The sequence below is a fragment of the Panthera uncia genome, chromosome A2, assembly GCF_023721935.1.
Source record: "Panthera uncia isolate 11264 chromosome A2, Puncia_PCG_1.0, whole genome shotgun sequence".
Lineage (NCBI taxonomy): Eukaryota > Metazoa > Chordata > Mammalia > Carnivora > Felidae > Panthera > Panthera uncia.
The window spans coordinates 150,267,656-150,285,813 of NC_064816.1; the positions used below are offsets into that span (position 1 = coordinate 150,267,656).

At 38.8% G+C, this 18,158-nt stretch overlaps 1 protein-coding gene across 4 annotated transcripts in view; it reads left to right on the forward strand.

Annotated features, from left to right (window-relative positions):
- The window catches only part of AGK (acylglycerol kinase), an 80,824-nt gene that overhangs the window by 29,220 nt on the left and 33,446 nt on the right, over positions 1–18,158 (forward strand). For all 4 annotated transcript variants that reach the window (XM_049641966.1, XM_049641967.1, XM_049641965.1 and 1 more), the window contains 5 exons: positions 2,137–2,216; positions 7,134–7,209; positions 11,989–12,081; positions 13,773–13,805; positions 14,896–14,990. In XM_049641966.1, the coding sequence (XP_049497923.1) occupies positions 2,137–2,216; positions 7,134–7,209; positions 11,989–12,081; positions 13,773–13,805; positions 14,896–14,990 (377 nt within the window). The remainder of the gene's footprint in view (positions 1–2,136; positions 2,217–7,133; positions 7,210–11,988; positions 12,082–13,772; positions 13,806–14,895; positions 14,991–18,158) is intronic.

Genomic DNA, 18,158 nt, shown 5'->3' on the forward strand with positions numbered 1-18,158 from the left:
CTCTCCCCCTCCCCCACTCACACACACTCTCTCTAAAAAAAAAAAAAAAAAAAAATATATATATATATATATAAATTTCAAATAAATTTCAGTATTAAATTCGAGGTGTTTCCCACCCCAAGCTAATTTTCCATTAGCAACTGGAAAATCTTCTTGGGAGAGGACGCACTTCTTTGTTTCTCCCTAAGGAAGAGTGGTTATAGGGTCCTCTCTTTCTTGTTTAAGGAAAATGGGTCCACCTCTGTTCCGAGTGCCGTCTCTTCCTTTCTCAGAGACTGCTCCCCTAGCCATTTGCTCCCTCATATTTACCTCTTCCCACGGCTCTAATTCTTTACTTCTCAGCACCCATGGACCTCCTTCCATCTGGCAGATGGAAGTCAATTCATCCTTAGAGCCTACTCTCATTACTCTTTGTGTTTATGTCCTTCCTTTTACAGTCTAAATTCTTGAAAGAATTTTTTTTTAATCTCCCGTAAACTCAACTTACTGTAGCTTCACATAAGCTCCTTAGCCCACTGTAAACCTGAGACTGGAGGTAGGTAAGAACTGGAGAGACTAGGAAACCAGGACACGGGAGAATCATCTGGAACTGTAGATCTGCAATCTGGTAGGCCAGAGGAACTAGTTAATTAAATGACTTCTGGCCACATTCCAGAAAAGATATGGCTAGAGAAAGAACGCATTACAATGTTGGGAGATTTGGCAGTGAAATTTTAAGGTTGAATTCAACAAAACTGAAAACAGTAGAAATTAGAACACACCAGAAACTTTTTACAAACACATGGTAGGTCTTTCAGAAGCATTCAGAAAGTGTTTTGTTTTGCTTTGTTTTGTTTTAAAAGACTGTGCGTGTGAGAACAGCTCTCCCCAGGACTGTCAGGGACTCAGTGGATTTAGAGTCACTTAATAAAACTCTTGGTGTAACTTTCATTTTTCTCCTGACTTTGTGCTTGTACACTTGAAGTCTGCCTCCTTGGCCCAGACCTGCTCTCCACAATCAAAGACCTGAAAGCTTGGCTCTGGAGCTTTCCTACTCACTCCTTGTGGTGATGGTCTTTTCCAGCCCAGGTGGGAGAGCGCCAGCTCACCTTTGTTCCCAGCTTGGTTCTGTGCATCCGGTTCTGCGTGCTTCTGAGTGCCGCCACCTCCTTTGTCTGCTTTTCAGAGCTGACAGATAGAAGATGTTTGGGCTTTGGAGTCGCATGTAAATTCTAGGCTTGTGATTTATTAACTATAGGACTTAATCTTTCTGAATCGTGGTTTTCTCAACTATTAAAATGGGAACATTTAATACCTCCTTAGTTTCTGAGAACCAAGAATAATGTGTAGGACAGAGGCAAATACCGGGTGCTTAGTAAGTGTCGTCTTTCTTTTCCTTGCTAGTTAATGCTATTTGGCTATCAAGTTATACAAGGTCACAAAGAGGAGGAGGCAATAGACTATTAGGTTTATTTTCTATATGTATGAAAATCTGAAGATGAAAAATTTTAATGTTTGTTTTTGAGAGAGAGAGAGAGAGAGAGAGACAGAGCATGAGCAGGGAAGGGGCGGAGAGAGAGGAAGACACAGAATCTGAAGCAGGCTCCAGGCTCTGAGCGGTCAGCACAGTGCCCGACGCGGGGCTCGAACCCATGAACCGCGAGGTCATGACCTGAGCTGAAGTCAGATGCTTAACCAACTCAGCCACCCAGGTGCTTTGAAAATATGAAGATTAATTGGTAACACATAGGTTCTTTATGAGTACGCTTTAGTAATAAATTGAAGGAGAAAAAGATTATACTCTGAAAACTGAGGACAAATGGGTTAAACTTTCCTTCTGATCGACTGTGGCCTTGCTGATTATGTGTTTATAATAAACCTGGCCGTATCCTATGGAGAACAGAAAAGTTACTTACCTCTAGTAGATGAAGCAGGGTTTTTTTTCTTATAGAATTTAGGTGATTGTCATTAAATAATGGTAGACTTTGTCATTGCCCACAGTGTTTTTGTCAGTATGAAATCCTGAAAGAACATTTTTTTCCCCCAGAGTAGATACTGTGTCTCCTGGAGGTAAATGCCTTTGGACTGAAAGAATATATGTCATCACTAACTGAATAAAGAGACATTTGCTTAAAACTTTTCTTCTTTCCTTTTTAGGTGTTTGGCAACCAACTCATTCCTCCCAATGCGCAAGTGAAGAAGGCCACGGTTTTTCTCAATCCCGCAGCTTGCAAAGGGTAGCTCAGTTTGTGATTTGTCACATCCTCCCTTTTCCTCAGGGGTGGGGGGAATCCTGGACTATCAGGCAGCTAGTTGGATTGTGTGGAATTGGAAGAAGAAGGCTCAGTACTCAGCTAGCAATATGATTAATTTGTAATGGAGAAACAGCAGTTAATGAGCTGTAACTGTAAAGCTGCCTGACGCTTAGCCAACGTGTCTAGCTGCAGTTTAATAAAAATCCCAGAATTCCCACTCTCACGTAAGTCTTCCCTGTGTGGGGACAGCCCCTGCTGTTGCGATGGCAATGATCGAGCCTTCTCTGTCACAGGATGTTCCACGACGGCCAAGAGCACTGTGGGCTTGTGAAGTCAGAAATGACCTTTCCGGAAGGAGGGAACTTTGAGCTAGGTCTTTGGAGGTTGGCAGAGTGAGAGCACTCAGTCTTCCTGATGGAGGAGATGGGCCGGGGGTGGGGGTTGTGCTAGGGACAGGAATGACTAGTTAGGCCCCTGCTGTGTCCCATGACAGTCTGTGACCTGGTCTGGCTGGCCTGGAAGGGTTGTGTGAAGACATGGTGGGCATTCAGGTGTGAGGAATCCATGGGACTTTGGTTAATAATCACATGTTTGTGTTCATTTATCATAACAAGGGTCCTGTGCTGGTGCAGGACGTTGAGAGTGGGGGAGGCTGTGTGTGCATTTAGCAGGGCAAAGCGTCCGTGGAAATTCTCTGTGTTTTGTGCTCATTTTTACTCTGGACTTGAAAACTGCTCTAAATAATAAGGTGTATAAATTTTAAAAAACTATAAGGGAAAAAAATTTTTTTTTTCATTCTTAGGTGCTGCTCTCATTTAGTTGGAAAGGTGAATTTAAAAAGACTTTGAAGGCTTTTAGAAAAAATCATTTAAAACTTAAAGTTATTCTTTTTAAGTTTATTTATTTTGAGAGAGAGAGAGAGTGTGCGCGAGCACGTCTGAGATTCAGAGAGAGAGAGAGAGAGGAAGAGACGGAGAATCCCCAAGCAGGCTCTGCACTGTCAGCACAGAGCCTGATGAAGGCTTGAACCCACAAACTGTGAGTTCATGACCTGAGCCAAAATCAAGGGCCAAGCGCTTAACCGACTGGGCGCCCCTAAGATGCAAAATTATTCTTAAAATATAGTAAGGATTAAAAGGTTGTGTGTGTGTATGTTGGGTGGAATAATATTTTTTATTCTCCCTAACGACCAGAACAATTCTTTTTGTCTTTTCTGAGGATCAGAAAATTAATAAATATGTATTAGGTTGGATCGTATAAGATCTAAGTCAAATGATATTAAGAACAACAACAACAAAAAGAATAGTTGGGACCAGCTTCTAAGTAGTCTTGTGTAAAACGCAGGGTCTCTGAAATAAGTTTCTTGAGTAAGAAAGAAATAATTTCTTGAGAATAGTGAGTGTGGCTTTATAGATAGAAGGAGGAGTCAGGCCTTATTTTTAGTTCTGCAGTTTCTGACGCTTAACTACAGATTGTCTGAACTGACTCTGCCTACTTGAATCCTATCAGACTGGCTTGGTCAGAGCCACCTCCCTCCCCCATGAACATACCAATCTTAACGCCTGTTGATCATTCGTCCTCACACCACACAATCAAAATAGCCAAGATAACTAAACAGTGGTGGCCTGTGGCAGAAGCTGGCAGAGAACTCTGTGGGCTTCAGAGTCGGAAGGACCAGACTTGTACACTCTTCGGTTCTGTGTACTACGGGAGTTACATAACTTAAATCCTCAGTGTACTCATCTGTGAAATGGGAAAGTAATAGCTTCTACCTTATACAATTGCCATATAGAATAGATGCCTTTAGGATTAGATGAGATAATGCCTATAATGTGTTGGGCGTTTCTGTTTCCTGTAAGCACTGGATAAAAGGGGACTATAAGCCACTGTGATTACTTTTGACTTGTTGGCGAGATTCAAAACGCTCCCTACTTGCTCTCGAAAGTGCTTGTAACTCCCCCCTGCCTACTGTAGTATAACTGTTGTAGGTCCTATTCCTTTAGAGACCTAGTAAGTTAGCAACTTGCTAATTCTGATGAAGAAAAATATGACACATTAAGTTCCTACTTAGATATTTACATTAAAAAATTAGGAAACTTTTTTAGAGCACTTTAGGTTCTGTGTACATTTTTACATGTGAAGGTATTGGCATTTCTAAAGGTGGGTTATTGTCTAAGAGTATAAAATCTTTATCTTTAAAGGTGAGGCAAGGGAAAGTCTTCTAAAGTTAGTGTCCCTTTTAGCAAGGTGAACCCTTGTATGCTTCTGGCCAGCCGCCACTCTGCAGCTCTCCAGCATCTTTTTTTCCCCTAAGCTTTCACTATTTAATTGCACTATTTTTGTCATCTTGGCTCTGCTCTGACGCATAATTCATAATTCATCGTGTAGCTATTTCATTATGTAGTGCTGGTTTAAAACTACATGGGCGCTTTAAGAAATAAGATAACTGTGTGTTTAGCATTAATAAATAATACATTAAGAAGTAATTGTTTTTTTGGTGTGTATGTGAACCTGGAAATTGCTGTAGGTACGTAAAGTTTTCCTTTAGCTCTGGTGCTATCTCACCTTTAATTATGTAATAAATAATGCATTTCTTCCTGGTAACACTTTCAATTTTTTATATCGAACATGAGAAGGGAAAAAAATCACTTTCATTTTAGAGATTGTCTGTAGCCATCGTATCACGTAAAGACGTGAATAAAAGCCCAAATGTTCAAATCCTGTTTCTTCAACTTGGAGGAGTTTACCGATTTGTTGTAAATGATTAATATAGCAGATTGAGATTGGTCCATAGTTGTGCTTCTCAGTGAGAGCTGATCCACTTCTAGCTGATCTTTTCTTATCAATCTAGTAATGAAAACAACCCTGGAAGGAGAAGCATTTGTAGTGTTACTAGCTCAGCCCTTTGCTGTTGGGTGAAGCCCCAGAAATGGTGAGCTGGAAAAGGGAGGTCTTCATGTAGCCTTCCCTGCTTGTTCTAAGAAGCATTCAGGGCACTAGACGGGGCAGGGGATATTTGTGCCCTTTGCTTCTGATGTGCTCATGTAAATCACGAGTTGGAGACACACTTTCTGAGTGGTTCTTGTGAAAATTTGTCCAACCTTCTCCATTTCTATTTTAATTCAGAATCAGAAATGTTACGTGTTTCTCTCTGCCCTTTGGTGCTTATTTCTTTTTAAAGAATGTTGAATTTGGTCTGTGCCTCACTGCACATGTGGCCCATGAGCTACCTGTGCGTCTCTTCCTAGTGTAAAATGCCTGTGAGAAAGTCAAAGCACGCATAACTGCTTTAAAAAAAAATATTTTTTTTTTTAACATTTATTTATTTTTGGGAGACAGAGACAGCACGAGTGGGGGAGGGGCAGAGAGAGAAGGAGACACAGAACCTGAAGCAGGCTCCAGGCTCCGAGCTGTCAGCACAGAGCCTGACGCGGTGCTCGAACTCACAAACCGTGAGATCATGACCTGAGCCGAAGTCGGACACTTAACCGACTGAGCCACCCAAGCACCACCCCCCCCCCCAAAAAAAAAGTCTTTGAAAGAGGACTGAGTAAATGTGGATGCGAAAGTTAGAGGCTCGGCATTTTGAAAGTTCTAGCTTTTGTTCTTCTTCGATGTGATAGTTGAAAATGTTTGGGCGAAAAACAGGTCAACTGATTGGTATGCTTAACATTTATTCAACTCTGAGACTATGCCATTGAGGACTCTTTGCAAGTTGTGCAACCCTTGATTCCTGGGCTGTGTTTCTGACTCCTCACCTGCACTGGACAAGAGTCACTGTCAGAATGATGTATTTGATGCTTTTAAAACACAGACATTCTTCAAAGGACTCTGTTTCTGTTCTTAGATCACCTCACAATTGTGTCGTTTCCTTTTCCGCAGAATTTACATGTCTACATTTGGGGCAGGTTTATTCATTCATGCATTAGTGCATTCATTCGTCAGATACTTATTAAATATCTTCTGAGTGTGCCAGACATAATCCTAGAGGCGGGGGGATGCAAGGATTATAAGATTCGGTGTCTGTTTTTGGAAGGCTTTTAGTCTTGTCCCAAAGACTGTCTTGCCAAATCACTGATCGTCATGCAATAGGAAAATTCCTGAGAGAGGTGTATACAAAGTGATAGGGCAATAAAGAGAAGGATGTGACTACGCCTGGGAGCCTCAGACAAGCTGTTGGTTATCCTAAAGTTACATTAATTTCAAACTTACCCTTTCTTAGCAGAAATTCTGCCTTCATCGAAAAGAATTTTGCTCCTTCTCCTGGGATTTCACTACAGGTTTGAAACTCAAGAAATGGAGATATCTCTAGTATTTGAAACTTAAAAATGGTGTATTTCTTCATCAAAAATTGTGTCCACTGAGTTAGAATTAATCAGTATTCTGTGGGGTTCAGTTTATTCCCTCAGGCCATATGAAAAATGTTAAATACACTCTCCTTCTACCCCTGGAATATAAATCAGTTCCATGAGGACTTACTACGTTATACTTAAGTTCTAGTTGTTTTTGTCTGCTTTGTTGTGCTGTGTCCCTAGCCCCTATACCTGTGTCTAGCGCATAGTAGGTCCTCAGTAAATACTTGCTGAATGAATCAAATGTTGTTTCCTGAGGGGAGCCATACGCAGTGAACATGCTTCCTCTAGAGGAACTAGACTCTGAAATATAAGCATCCCAGGTGGGTAAGAGCTGATTGCGTTAGAAGGTAAACTCCTGGAGGCCCCAGAGTGGTAGCATCTATGTTTCTATCCATAGAAGCTCATCACTCATTGTTCGACTTCCTGTACTTGCACAAATAGAGGAAATCTGCTTCTTGTTCTACTCCAGCGAGGATGGCTGGGCTTTTTATTCTCCCTCTTGAGAACTTGTGTTAAAATTTTTGTGTTTTTCCTTTGTCTACAGCAAAGCCAGGACTCTATTTGAAAAAAATGCTGCCCCAATTTTACACTTATCTGGCATGGATGTGACTGTCGTTAAGGTAAGAACGCTCCAGAGTGTTGATTTTATCTGAGCTACTGCTTCTTACCTTCTTCTCTTGACTCCATAGCAGATATCACTTAACACACAAGAAGCTGGGAACAGAGGAATCAATGTTGTGTCTTTGTTCTGATCGTTAATAAAAGTGGTTTTATTTTTATTTTTTTCAAAGCAATGCCAGCTTTTCATTTTCAGAGTAAGATTAGATGGAAGCATGAACTTGATTCCTTTCATCTGCAAGATAGGACGCGGAATTACTGTCTCTTAGAAGATGAAAGTAGTAATAGCTGTAAGAATTCTTTTCCTGAAAATAAAAAAATTTCCACTTTGAGTAATTAATTACTTGGTAGTGCCACAGACAGGTAAACATTTTCTCTCTGGTGAGGAATTTTAAGTGGTAAAGCTGTAGAATTTGTGACATTTGGCTAAGACAAGGGGGCAAAAGTAAGAAGAATTGTGCTATAGAGAAGATGCTCCAAGACTCCACTCAAAGCCCCAAAACTTTGAAGCGATATGTATATGGTATGTACTGAGGCGTGTGCATTTGGTGAAAATCACTCTTCTCATGTTTGTAAGTCTGTGGTTTATTTTTAATATTACACACTTTCATGAAATCAGAGATTAAAAGGTAATTGAATCCAATTTACCGTGACGTGTTGACCTATCATGTCCAGCTGGTCCGAGATGTGGTCTTCAGTTGTCCACCTCCAGGGACGGGAGAAGGGGGAAGAGAGCTAATGTTCATCTGAGTGCTTGTAATGCACGTTTCAGGCTCCACGTATGAGAGATCCTAGAATTGTTATGTAGGACTGACATTTCTTCCTTGAATGTTCGATTGAACTCAAAACCATCTGGACCTGGAGCTTTCTCTGAGGGGAGATTGTTTTGTATGGTTCTAGAAGTAGTCAGGTTCTATTCTTGAATTAATTTTGGTAAGGCACGATTTTCAAGCAGTTTGTTCATTGCATTGAAGTTTTCAAATTAATTGATATCAAGTTGTTCATAATTTCCTCCTTTTGACTTTAAGTTTCTGTAATACTTGTAGTATCTCATTTTAATTCTTCATATTGTTTATATGTGCCCCCGCTTTTTCTCTCATTAGTCTTGTGAGAGATATGTCAATTTAATCCTTGCCAAGAATCAGTTTTTGGCATGTTGATCCTCTCGTTTATGTTTGTTTCATTAATTTCTAGTCTGTCTTTATTGTTTCCTTTATTCTACTTCCTTCGGGTTTTTCCCGCTGTTCTGTTCTGACATTTTAACTTGGATGTTTATTTATGTTTTACCATTTTTCATTGTATTTATTTCAAGCTATAAATTTTGCTTTACTTCTTCAACTGCATCTTCTAAGTTATGACATATAATATTTTCATTAACATTCATTAAAAAATATTTTCTAATTTCCATCATGATTTTTGTTTGGCCAGTGAGTTCTTTAGATCCGTTTTTAAATTTCCAAATATAAAGTTTTTCTAGTTATCTTTTTTCCTAGTTAGCATTTTGTTAATGATTTCTTGTTTGATTGCATTATGGGTCAGTGAATGTAGTCTATACAATTCCAGCATTTGGAAGTTTATCGAGTCTTGTTTTGTGGCCTAGCGTGTGTTTTGTTTTCATAAATGTTCCCCGTATGCATTAAAGAGTATCACTCATCGGGTACCATGTTCTGCTTGTGCCCAATGAGTTAAGTCTGTTCGTTGTGTGGTTCTAGTCTTCTGTGTCCTTACTGAGTTTTTTCCTTCTGCTTTAACTATAGAGAGAGGGGTATTAGAACGCTCCCACCGTTAGTGCAAATTTTTCTATTTCTCTATGTAGTTTTGCTCATTTTTGGTTTTTATATTTTGAGATATATATATATATATATATATATATATATATATATATTTATATATTTGATAGATTTGATAGATTGCTCTCCCGTTTCAAGTCACCTCATTTGTCTTGCACTTTGACCCTGTCGAGAGCAATTCTCTTTAGCCCCAGTACTACCTCTGCCACAGTCTGTCTTCTTTAGTATTAGTGACTCTAGCTTGCTTTGGTTGGTTTTTGCTTGGTGTAATATTTTTTTATCCCTTTACTTTCAGCCTTTTTGTATCTTTATATTTTAGATGTACTGCTGGTAAAGGCTTGAAAACAGGGTATTTTAAGGATCCACCTTTTTTTTTTTTTTTTTTTTTTTGGTCTTTTTACTGGACCATTGAATCCATTAACATTTATTATAATTACTGCCATATTTCTTTCTACACTAGATATCTACTGCTACATAAGAAACACCTTGACAACTGCTTCTCTGCTTCTGATTCTGTTGGTCAGTGGTCTGTTCAGAGCTGCCCTTGTGCTGGTCTCACTGGGCTCGCCCATGGCCTGGCTGAGGAGGGATGGCCTAAGATGGCCTGACTCATGTATCTGTCGGTCAGTTCTGCTGCTGTCTGGCTCATGTGGTCCCCAGCACACATCTTCACCTGGCAGCTGGGTTCTCTGAAGTAAATTACAGACATCATGTCATTTTAATCCCTAGATTCTTCAGTATGCACTTAAAAAAAAAAAAAAAATCAGACTACCTTTCTTTGTAACTGCGGTGTCCTTATTATACCCAGCACAAGTAACAGTTCTCTAATATCATGTCATGCTAGCTAGTGTCTTGATTCACTTTTCTTTATTTAATATCATTAGGCCACTTTTTTTTTTATCCTTCCTTTGTTGGTGCATTTGGAATTTTCATCTTCAAGTATGTTATCCTTATAAATGTAATCTTTTAAATAACTGTCTATTAAATCTGTCAAAAATTTTTTGAATTTTGGTGCATTCATGTACATATTCATATTTATTAATTTTTTTGCAAGTATTTATTGACTGTCTACTGTGAGCTAAGTCCTGTTCTAGGTATTGGGGATACAGGCTGAACAAAATAAATTTTCCATGTCTGTCCCCAAAGAGCTTCAAAGTGGGAGAGGGAAGGATCAGATAGGAAACACACAAACATACGGTTTGTCGGATGGTGATGAGTGCCAAGAAGAAATATCAAGTAGAGTAAGGACCGGCAGGAATAGGGGTGTCATTTACATATTCAGTAAATTAACTTTTGCCTCTATTGTTCATAGTGTTGTATAGAGAAAGGCTCAAGGGAGAGTCCTAAAGAAATGTCACTGGGAATCTACCTACAATTTGATGTCACTCCACTGAGCTGCTCCCTTGGAGCACAGATCTTCAGTTGGTAGCTAACTAACCTGCTTAAATTCTAGTGTATTGTTCCCACATTTCTCTATTTTGTCCCCGAGGACCTCATCACATAGCTTGCCAGGTGCCTTGCTAAAGAGCAGATACAATGTCTGTCTAGTTTCCCATATCTACTGATCTAGTAATGTCAAGGAAGATGAGGATAGTCCAAAATGCCTCGTTCTTAGCGAACCCATACTGATTCCTGACGATCGCCTATTTTGGGATACTCACAACCCATCCTCTTAATCAGGATTGACATACATTCTTTTTAAAAAAAATTAACTATTTGCAAACGTGTGTTTAACAATAAAGCCAGCCATTTCATTTTTAGAATAAAAGTGGGATAATTCATCATAAGATTAATGGTGTTAGTTCAGGGGCTTCTTTTTTCCTCTGTGTTAACTGTGCTCAGGTACTTTGCCTATTAGTGTGTCTTGTACAGTGTCAATAGGAAGGGCTGTTTCCTATTTTAGTATTAGTTGCATTATGTGTTTTAAAATTTAATGTTTGGTTTTAGAGGTAGTGGCTTATTGAAGTCTGCATACGTATCTGAGGAAATACTTTCAGTAAAAATGGTGAGGTTTAGGTACTGTGTCGTAACTACTCTGAATCATACCTGTACATCTTTAACGTGTAGTCATAGCAAAACCTAACCTTTCATTTAAGTACAGTATAAGTTATGAACAGTTACCTTGCTAGTTTAGTAATTTTATACACTGCTTTACAACAGTACTAAGGGGAAGTTATTATTACCCCATCCCCCAACACACATAATCTCATTGATAAGGAAATTAACCTCCTGAGAGTTTAAGGCCTCTCAGCTAAAAAGTAGCAAGCAGGGTTGGCCTTTAATCTGGGTTTCTTGGGCTCCCAAATCTGTGCTCTTTTCATTACATCTGTTACTCTGTATTTGCATATACACATGACTTCCTGCTTTCAGATGAAAGGCACCCGGTAAATAGTGTAATTGAATCTGCACTGGACTGGAAATGAGTCCTTTGACTAGCTAACTGTATAATTGGAGACAGATCACTGGGTTTGAGTTTTATATATATGTATATATGTGTGTATATATATATATATAAACATATATAAATTTATATAATATATATATATAAATACATATTTCAACATTTTTTTAAAGTGTTTATTTCTGAGAGAGAGTACAACTGGGGGAGGGGCAGAGAGAGGGGGAGACACAGAATCTGAAACAGGCTCCAGGCTCTGTGCTGACATCTGACAGCAGGGCTCGAACTCACGAACCGCGAGATCATGACCTGAGCCGAAGTTTGATGCTGAACCGACTGAGCCACCCAGGCGCCCCGAGTTTTATATTGTTAAGAAGCTTAAAGATGGTTTCTGAGGTCCCTTCCAGCTCTAAACAGTACAAAAGTATATATACAATTGCTTTGATAGCTGCTTAGTTTTTCATGCCTATCAATTATGCAGACTTTGAGGAAAGACTTGTGTAAAACTTTAAAGAAAATATCTCAGATGTTTACATCTTTGATCTTATGGCCCTAGGATGATAAATTTACCAAAGTCTTCTTTTGTATTTCAGACTGATTATGAGGGCCAAGCCAAGAAACTCCTGGAACTGTTGGAAAACACAGATGTGATCATTGTTGCAGGGGGAGATGGGACACTGCAGGAGGTATGGCTGTTGTTCTGTTTGAAACCATTTTGAAGGTGAGAAAAATGGAAACTAGATGGTTGAGCAATGGCATAAAGTGGTTACAACTTAAGGAAATGATTTATTTTTAGTTTATTTTTTTAGGATTGTTACTCTCTGACACAGGCATAGCATTACGTTTTCCTCATGTGCTTTTATTTCATTGCTTCGTATAAACTTTATACCCAGCATATAGAAGGATTTTTGTTTTATCAAATTGAAGTTGGATAAAAATGAATACAGAGAAGAAATGGTGTTGAGTACAATAAGATTTTTATACGTTAGAGACTCTGATGGAGAAGCCCTGTTGGTTAGGGAGTTAGGGAATCAGTTTTAATTATGAAGAATTTTATTCTTCTGAAATAAACTTAAAGATCCCCTTTTGACCAAAATGCATTTGCCTGTCCTCACATCATTTCCATCACATGGAATGTTATCTCCTAATAGTACAGTTACAGGCCGGCGTCTATATATTTAGGTGTATGTATCTGCCTCTCTTTTAAAACTTCATGTCCTTAATGCTTACTTTGGTCCAATGAGGACAGGAAGTATGTTGCCCTAGAAGTGCTCTTCTTTTGGAGGGCAGCAGCCTGAAACCTTCATTATGTATTGGAAACCCCTGAAGAGCCAGGTCAGGTGCCCCTCCTCCGGCTCAGTGTTTCCATCCTATGGGCCATAATTCACATTTGTGCCTCATTTCTGATTGCCTTTTGCCTCCATTTGGTGGTTTCCTCAGTGTTGAGGGATCCGGAGCTAACAGCAGACAGAGCAGTGTCCTATGTTTGACTTAGCAATTATGTGAGCCTTAGTAAGCTTCTTTTAGAAAGGCTGTGCTAATGATCTTGTAATTGTTTTTATGGCTTTTTAATGAAGTGTGAAGAATACTGGTAGCATGCCAACAAAGAAGGAAGTAGACCTCACGACAGCCCCCTTTAATCCTGAAATTCAGTGAGGCAGGAGGTGAAGGGGGAAGATTGGCATCAGCCTTTACTTCACAAAACGTTTTTAAGAAATATACCAAATCGCGTATCTGGGATCATCACAGTCATATAAAAATAGGCACTGAATATGCCAAAACGTAAAAAACTGATTAATGATGGTTGTTCTGCATGGTAGGACTTTGAGAAAGAATTTTCTTCTTCGGGTATCTTTCACCACTTTTACAAGACCTGTGCATTATATTTTAAAAATAAAACATGTACAAATTCAAATTAAAAATACCTTTTAAAAGCGGGGCCGCTCTTCCCCTTGTCTTCATTTTCATCAGTAAGAAACATTTATTGAGCAGAGACTTTCCCGCGTGTAGCAAAGAGTTAGTTTTTTCCTGTATGTGCACTTATAGTACAACCTCAGCTCTTCCGTATGATTGATGGGTGCCTCACACTTGTATCCATTTTATAGAACTTAAAACAATTTTGCTAATATGATGTGGAGGTTTTGTAATTATTTTGTCTTAGCCTCTATTGGACTATTGATTTTAGGTCAAGAATAAAATCTAATTTAGCTCTGATCCCTTTGCAGAATACTGTGGTTGAAGAGCTAGTACATCTTTTCACATAGTTTCTAGGAAGAAAATAGGAACAAGTTTGTGATCCATGAAAATTGAGTCTGATTCTTGTATGATAAGGGGAATACACGTTGTTTATAATAATTTTTTTTTTTTACATTTGTAGGTTATTACTGGAGTTCTTCAAAGAGCAGATGAGGTGAGCTTTAAAGAAAGAGCAATTGCATTTTAACTTCTGCATTTCTGTTCTTTTTCTCTTCTTTTACCTTTTTCTTTTTTTTTTTTTTTTTTTTACCATTTTATATGTTAAGGTGCTTCCTTGGGTTTTAGTAAATACTGCTGCCTGTGTCCTAGAACACTTTTATTATTAATCTGTGGCAGACTTCTCTGCTGTAGTATTCCAGAGTACCCAACAGCTTTTTACTGTAAAAGCTATTGTTTGGAATATAAAATTTTCCCATGGAAACTCTTGTTCACAGAATTCCTTCATAAATGAATGAATGGTGGTATATCCATATACTGGAAGCCATGGAGCAGTAAGAATGAATGAATTAGATCTATAAGTATTTATAGATCTTTCTCTCTATGTATGTATGTATACACATATATATTTATGTGTACATATAAAATTTTTAAAATATTGAATGAAAAAGGCAGGTTGGCAAAGTATGTTAGGCATTACTACTAGGTTTTGGAATTCAGAAAACAATACTGTATACTATCGATGAATGCCTAAATATGTTGTAAAAGAATAACAATGTGGCTGGAAAGGAATCCCATCAACGGCAGGATAATGGTTGCCTCTCAGAAGGGAGAGAGGGAAACGGATGAAGGACTTCTCCTTGAATGTGCTTATTCTCTTTGCCTTCTTTATACTGGAGGTTGTTTATAAAGCCTTGTCATTAGTTACTCTACAAAGGTTAGATATTTTTAGTTGAATTTTATCCACAATTTTTTCAAATAATACTGTGACAACATAATACAATTTCTGTCACAATAGCACATTTATCTAATATCTTTAAGACCCTCATTTTTGTAACCAAATTTCTTTGAACCAATTGTCGTTAATGAGTACCCAAATATTTCTTCCAGATTCAGAGTCCTGTTTTTAAGGGCTTTCTCATTCTAGAAACTGCTCACTTAATGTTACCCGATTGCTGGTCTAGGGAAGGGAGAGACAGGGTAGTGGACTTAGGGTCAGTTACTTTGTCATAGTGGACGCGTCTGTGTCTCTGTTCAGCCTGACTTTTTTTGACCATAACCATAAAACTTTTCTTTTTTTCCCCTAGGCTTCCTTCAGTAAAATCCCCATTGGATTTATCCCACTGGGACAGACCAGTAGTTTGAGTCATACTCTCTTTGCCGAAAGTGGAAACAAAGTCCAGTAGGTTGTCAATGTGGGGCGGTAGCATTTGTGGGGGACTGAGCCTGGGAATGGACAGTTCACATGTGGGTGATATGAATTTTTTGGTTTTGTTTCTAGCTTTGATAGCCTGAAACCTCAAATCATTAAGCGCAAGACCTAGATCAAATTTCAACCTTTCTGTTCACTGGGAAGTTTACTTTTTTGGGTTCTGGGACCCTGGTGATCTGATATCAAGTGCCCAGGTCAGGTGTAGAGATGAATATTGATGTCCTTTTGTCAGTTTTGAAGATTGCATGCCTGACCCAAACTGTCTTTATGCCTTTATGTTGTAAGATTGTCTAGTGAAGACAGGTTTGCATTGATCATTTGTTTGCTTTAAAAATGCATGATCACAAACAGCATGTCCCTTGTGAAAACTGAACTGGTAGCCGTGGCTTCTTTATGCTGATAATATAAGTAGCTAGAATAGCTAAGTAATAGTGGCATCCTTTGGGAAATGCCTAAAGTGGAAGGCATTGTGGATAAAGCAGCTGGGGAAGCAACATCGAAATGAAATTGCTGTGAATCTGTCTTCAGGAGTCAGGCAGATTGTTGTTGTTGTTGTTCTTTTCTCTCAAAAGCCTTATGTAAACAAAGCTGTAGTCCTTCGAGAAGATGGAAATCTTGAATAGGAGTCCTGGCTTTGAACAGTGACAAATAGTATAACTGAGAAAATCCTTTGCAGGCTCTCGTTGTCAGTTGCTTGATCTTTAATGTCAGCTTTGTGACACAGTTAGGGGAGATCAATAAATAAATACTTGTTGAATGTGTTAACTAAAATCTTCTCGTGATATTTCTGGTTATATAAGGTTCTAGAATCATAACAATAATAGTATTCAGGTGATTTACTGTTTGGGTTTTTTTTTTTTTTTTTTTTTCTTTCTGCTTTTGGGATTTTGATTAAATTGGTTTCTGTGGATTTATTTTTGCTGTTACAATTTTAGGAGTTATTTTATATCTTTTTACCAATTCTCTCTCTCCTCTCTCTGTGTATATATATCTACACACACACACACACACACACACACACACACACACACACACACACATATACACACATACACATATGTATACACCTACATATATATTATAAAAGTCTTGGTCCGTATGTCAAACACGAGGCATAAACATAGACATATATCAGGCCTTCATCTAACGTCTCTTGCTTCAATCCTTAATCTGTGTGGGATGTCCAGTTCTTCATTAGTCATCCTAAAGCCTGACATGGCATTGCAGTTTGCCAGACTTGTTATTCCCAATTTAGAATTTCTGAGGAGCAGTAGATATAACAAAAAGTGAATTATTCAAACATTTTTGTTTATCTGAGATAAATTCTATGTGGTTTGGGCCTTGGCTACTTTAGAGAGTTAGTCTTTCGTTCTGTGTCAATACAGATTATTTGAATTGCTTAGCCATTATCCCAAATATGTCAGTGATCCAGAGGGAGACCATGTTCCTTGGAGAACACCTTGCCTACCCAAAAAGCCAGCTTATGCGCGTCGTAGCTGCCCTCAAGGTCTTAGTTTGTTGAAGGTCTTCAGTTTTTTGGGAGCTGATTTTCCCTGTGGTTAAACTAATGTTGTTGCTGCTTCTATTTATAATTTAAAGATTTATAAAACTTAATTTATAAGCATGCCCAAGGGCTCTTAGGTAATTAAGTAAATTTGCCCTGGGTTTGGAATTTTGTAGACCTCTCAACAGGGCAGATGCCTAAGGCCATTTAAGAGAACAAGGCTTTGTTTTTTGCACTGCTCTCAAGATGTGTTGTACCACGATTACTACAGGAGAAAAAAGAGTCTTGCCTCTGGAATGTTGCAGGTAAATAATCCTAAAAAATAGCTGTTCCATGCTACAGTGCTGCTTTATTTAGAACTTTCCATTACTGCCAGAGAATGATAAATTTGGAGTTGTGTCTTAGCTGTTCTCTGCCACATAATTTTTGGGGAAAAAAATAATATTAAAAGGCTTTTTCATGGGGCACCTGGGTGGTCAGTTGGTTAAATATCTGACTTTAAAAATTTTTTTTTTTTTAACATTTATTTATTTTTGAGACAGAGACAGAGCATGAACAGGGGAGGGGCAGAGAGAGAGGGAGACACAGAATCTGAAACAGGCTCCAGGCTCTGAGCTGTCAGCACAGAGCCCGACGCGGGGCTCGAACTCACGGACCGTGAGATCATGACCTGAGCCGAAGTCGGACGCTGAACCGACCGAGCCACCCAGACGCCCCAAATATCTGACTTTTGATCTCAGCTCAAGTCTTGATCTCATGGTCATGTGTTCAAGCCCTGCACTGGGCTCTGCTGGGTGTGGAGCCTACTTTAAAAAAAAAAAAAAAGGATTTTTTCAGCCACGACATTGTATTTTAAGGTCAGTCTCTCAAAAGCTCTTCCTAAACCCCTCAATGTGCTAGGTGTTACTCAGAGCAAGTCCAGAGCTTTTGGATCCTTTCTAAGAGCTTCCTTCAGAATTAATATATTTATAGGATCTAAACCTGTGATCATGCTGCTTGCTTTCTCCTAAATTGAACCTCATTTTCTAAACTGCTGCCTACGTCCTGGATAGCATCTGTACTGGAGGGGGAAAAATGGGGTAAAGACGTGTCGATAGAGGAATACGGAAAAGTAAAGTAGGCCATCTTTTCACTTTGATTTTCCTTACTGGGGAACCCAGAATGTACTCTAAGTGAGTTAATGTGTATATTTTGGGGAAAGTGTCTTAAACTGTATGTAACTTTGCTAGAAGCGCCGATTCAGGTGGATGTGATTCCTGACTTAGCTGTTTACATTTTAAGTCTGATCACACTGATGAGGAGGCCTCTAAGTCATGGGCTTGCCCTTTGGGAACCATAGGTACTCCTTTGGTACGTTCACAGTAATCTCAGAAGGTGAGAGAGTGCACCCTTGGAGTTAGACCTAGTTGAACCTTGTTTTGCCACCAGCTTGCTCTGTCATCTTGAGAATATGATTAAATCTCCCTCTTGAGTCAGTTTCTTTACCTGCATTTATCAGATGCCCAACAATAGAACCTCAGAAGATTAACGAGTTAAAATAAGGACTTGTTAGGTAAACAAGCAATTATGCTTGGTAAACCATGGGATAAGACTTTATGCATATTTATTGATGATTTAGGATGGAAAATAGTAAA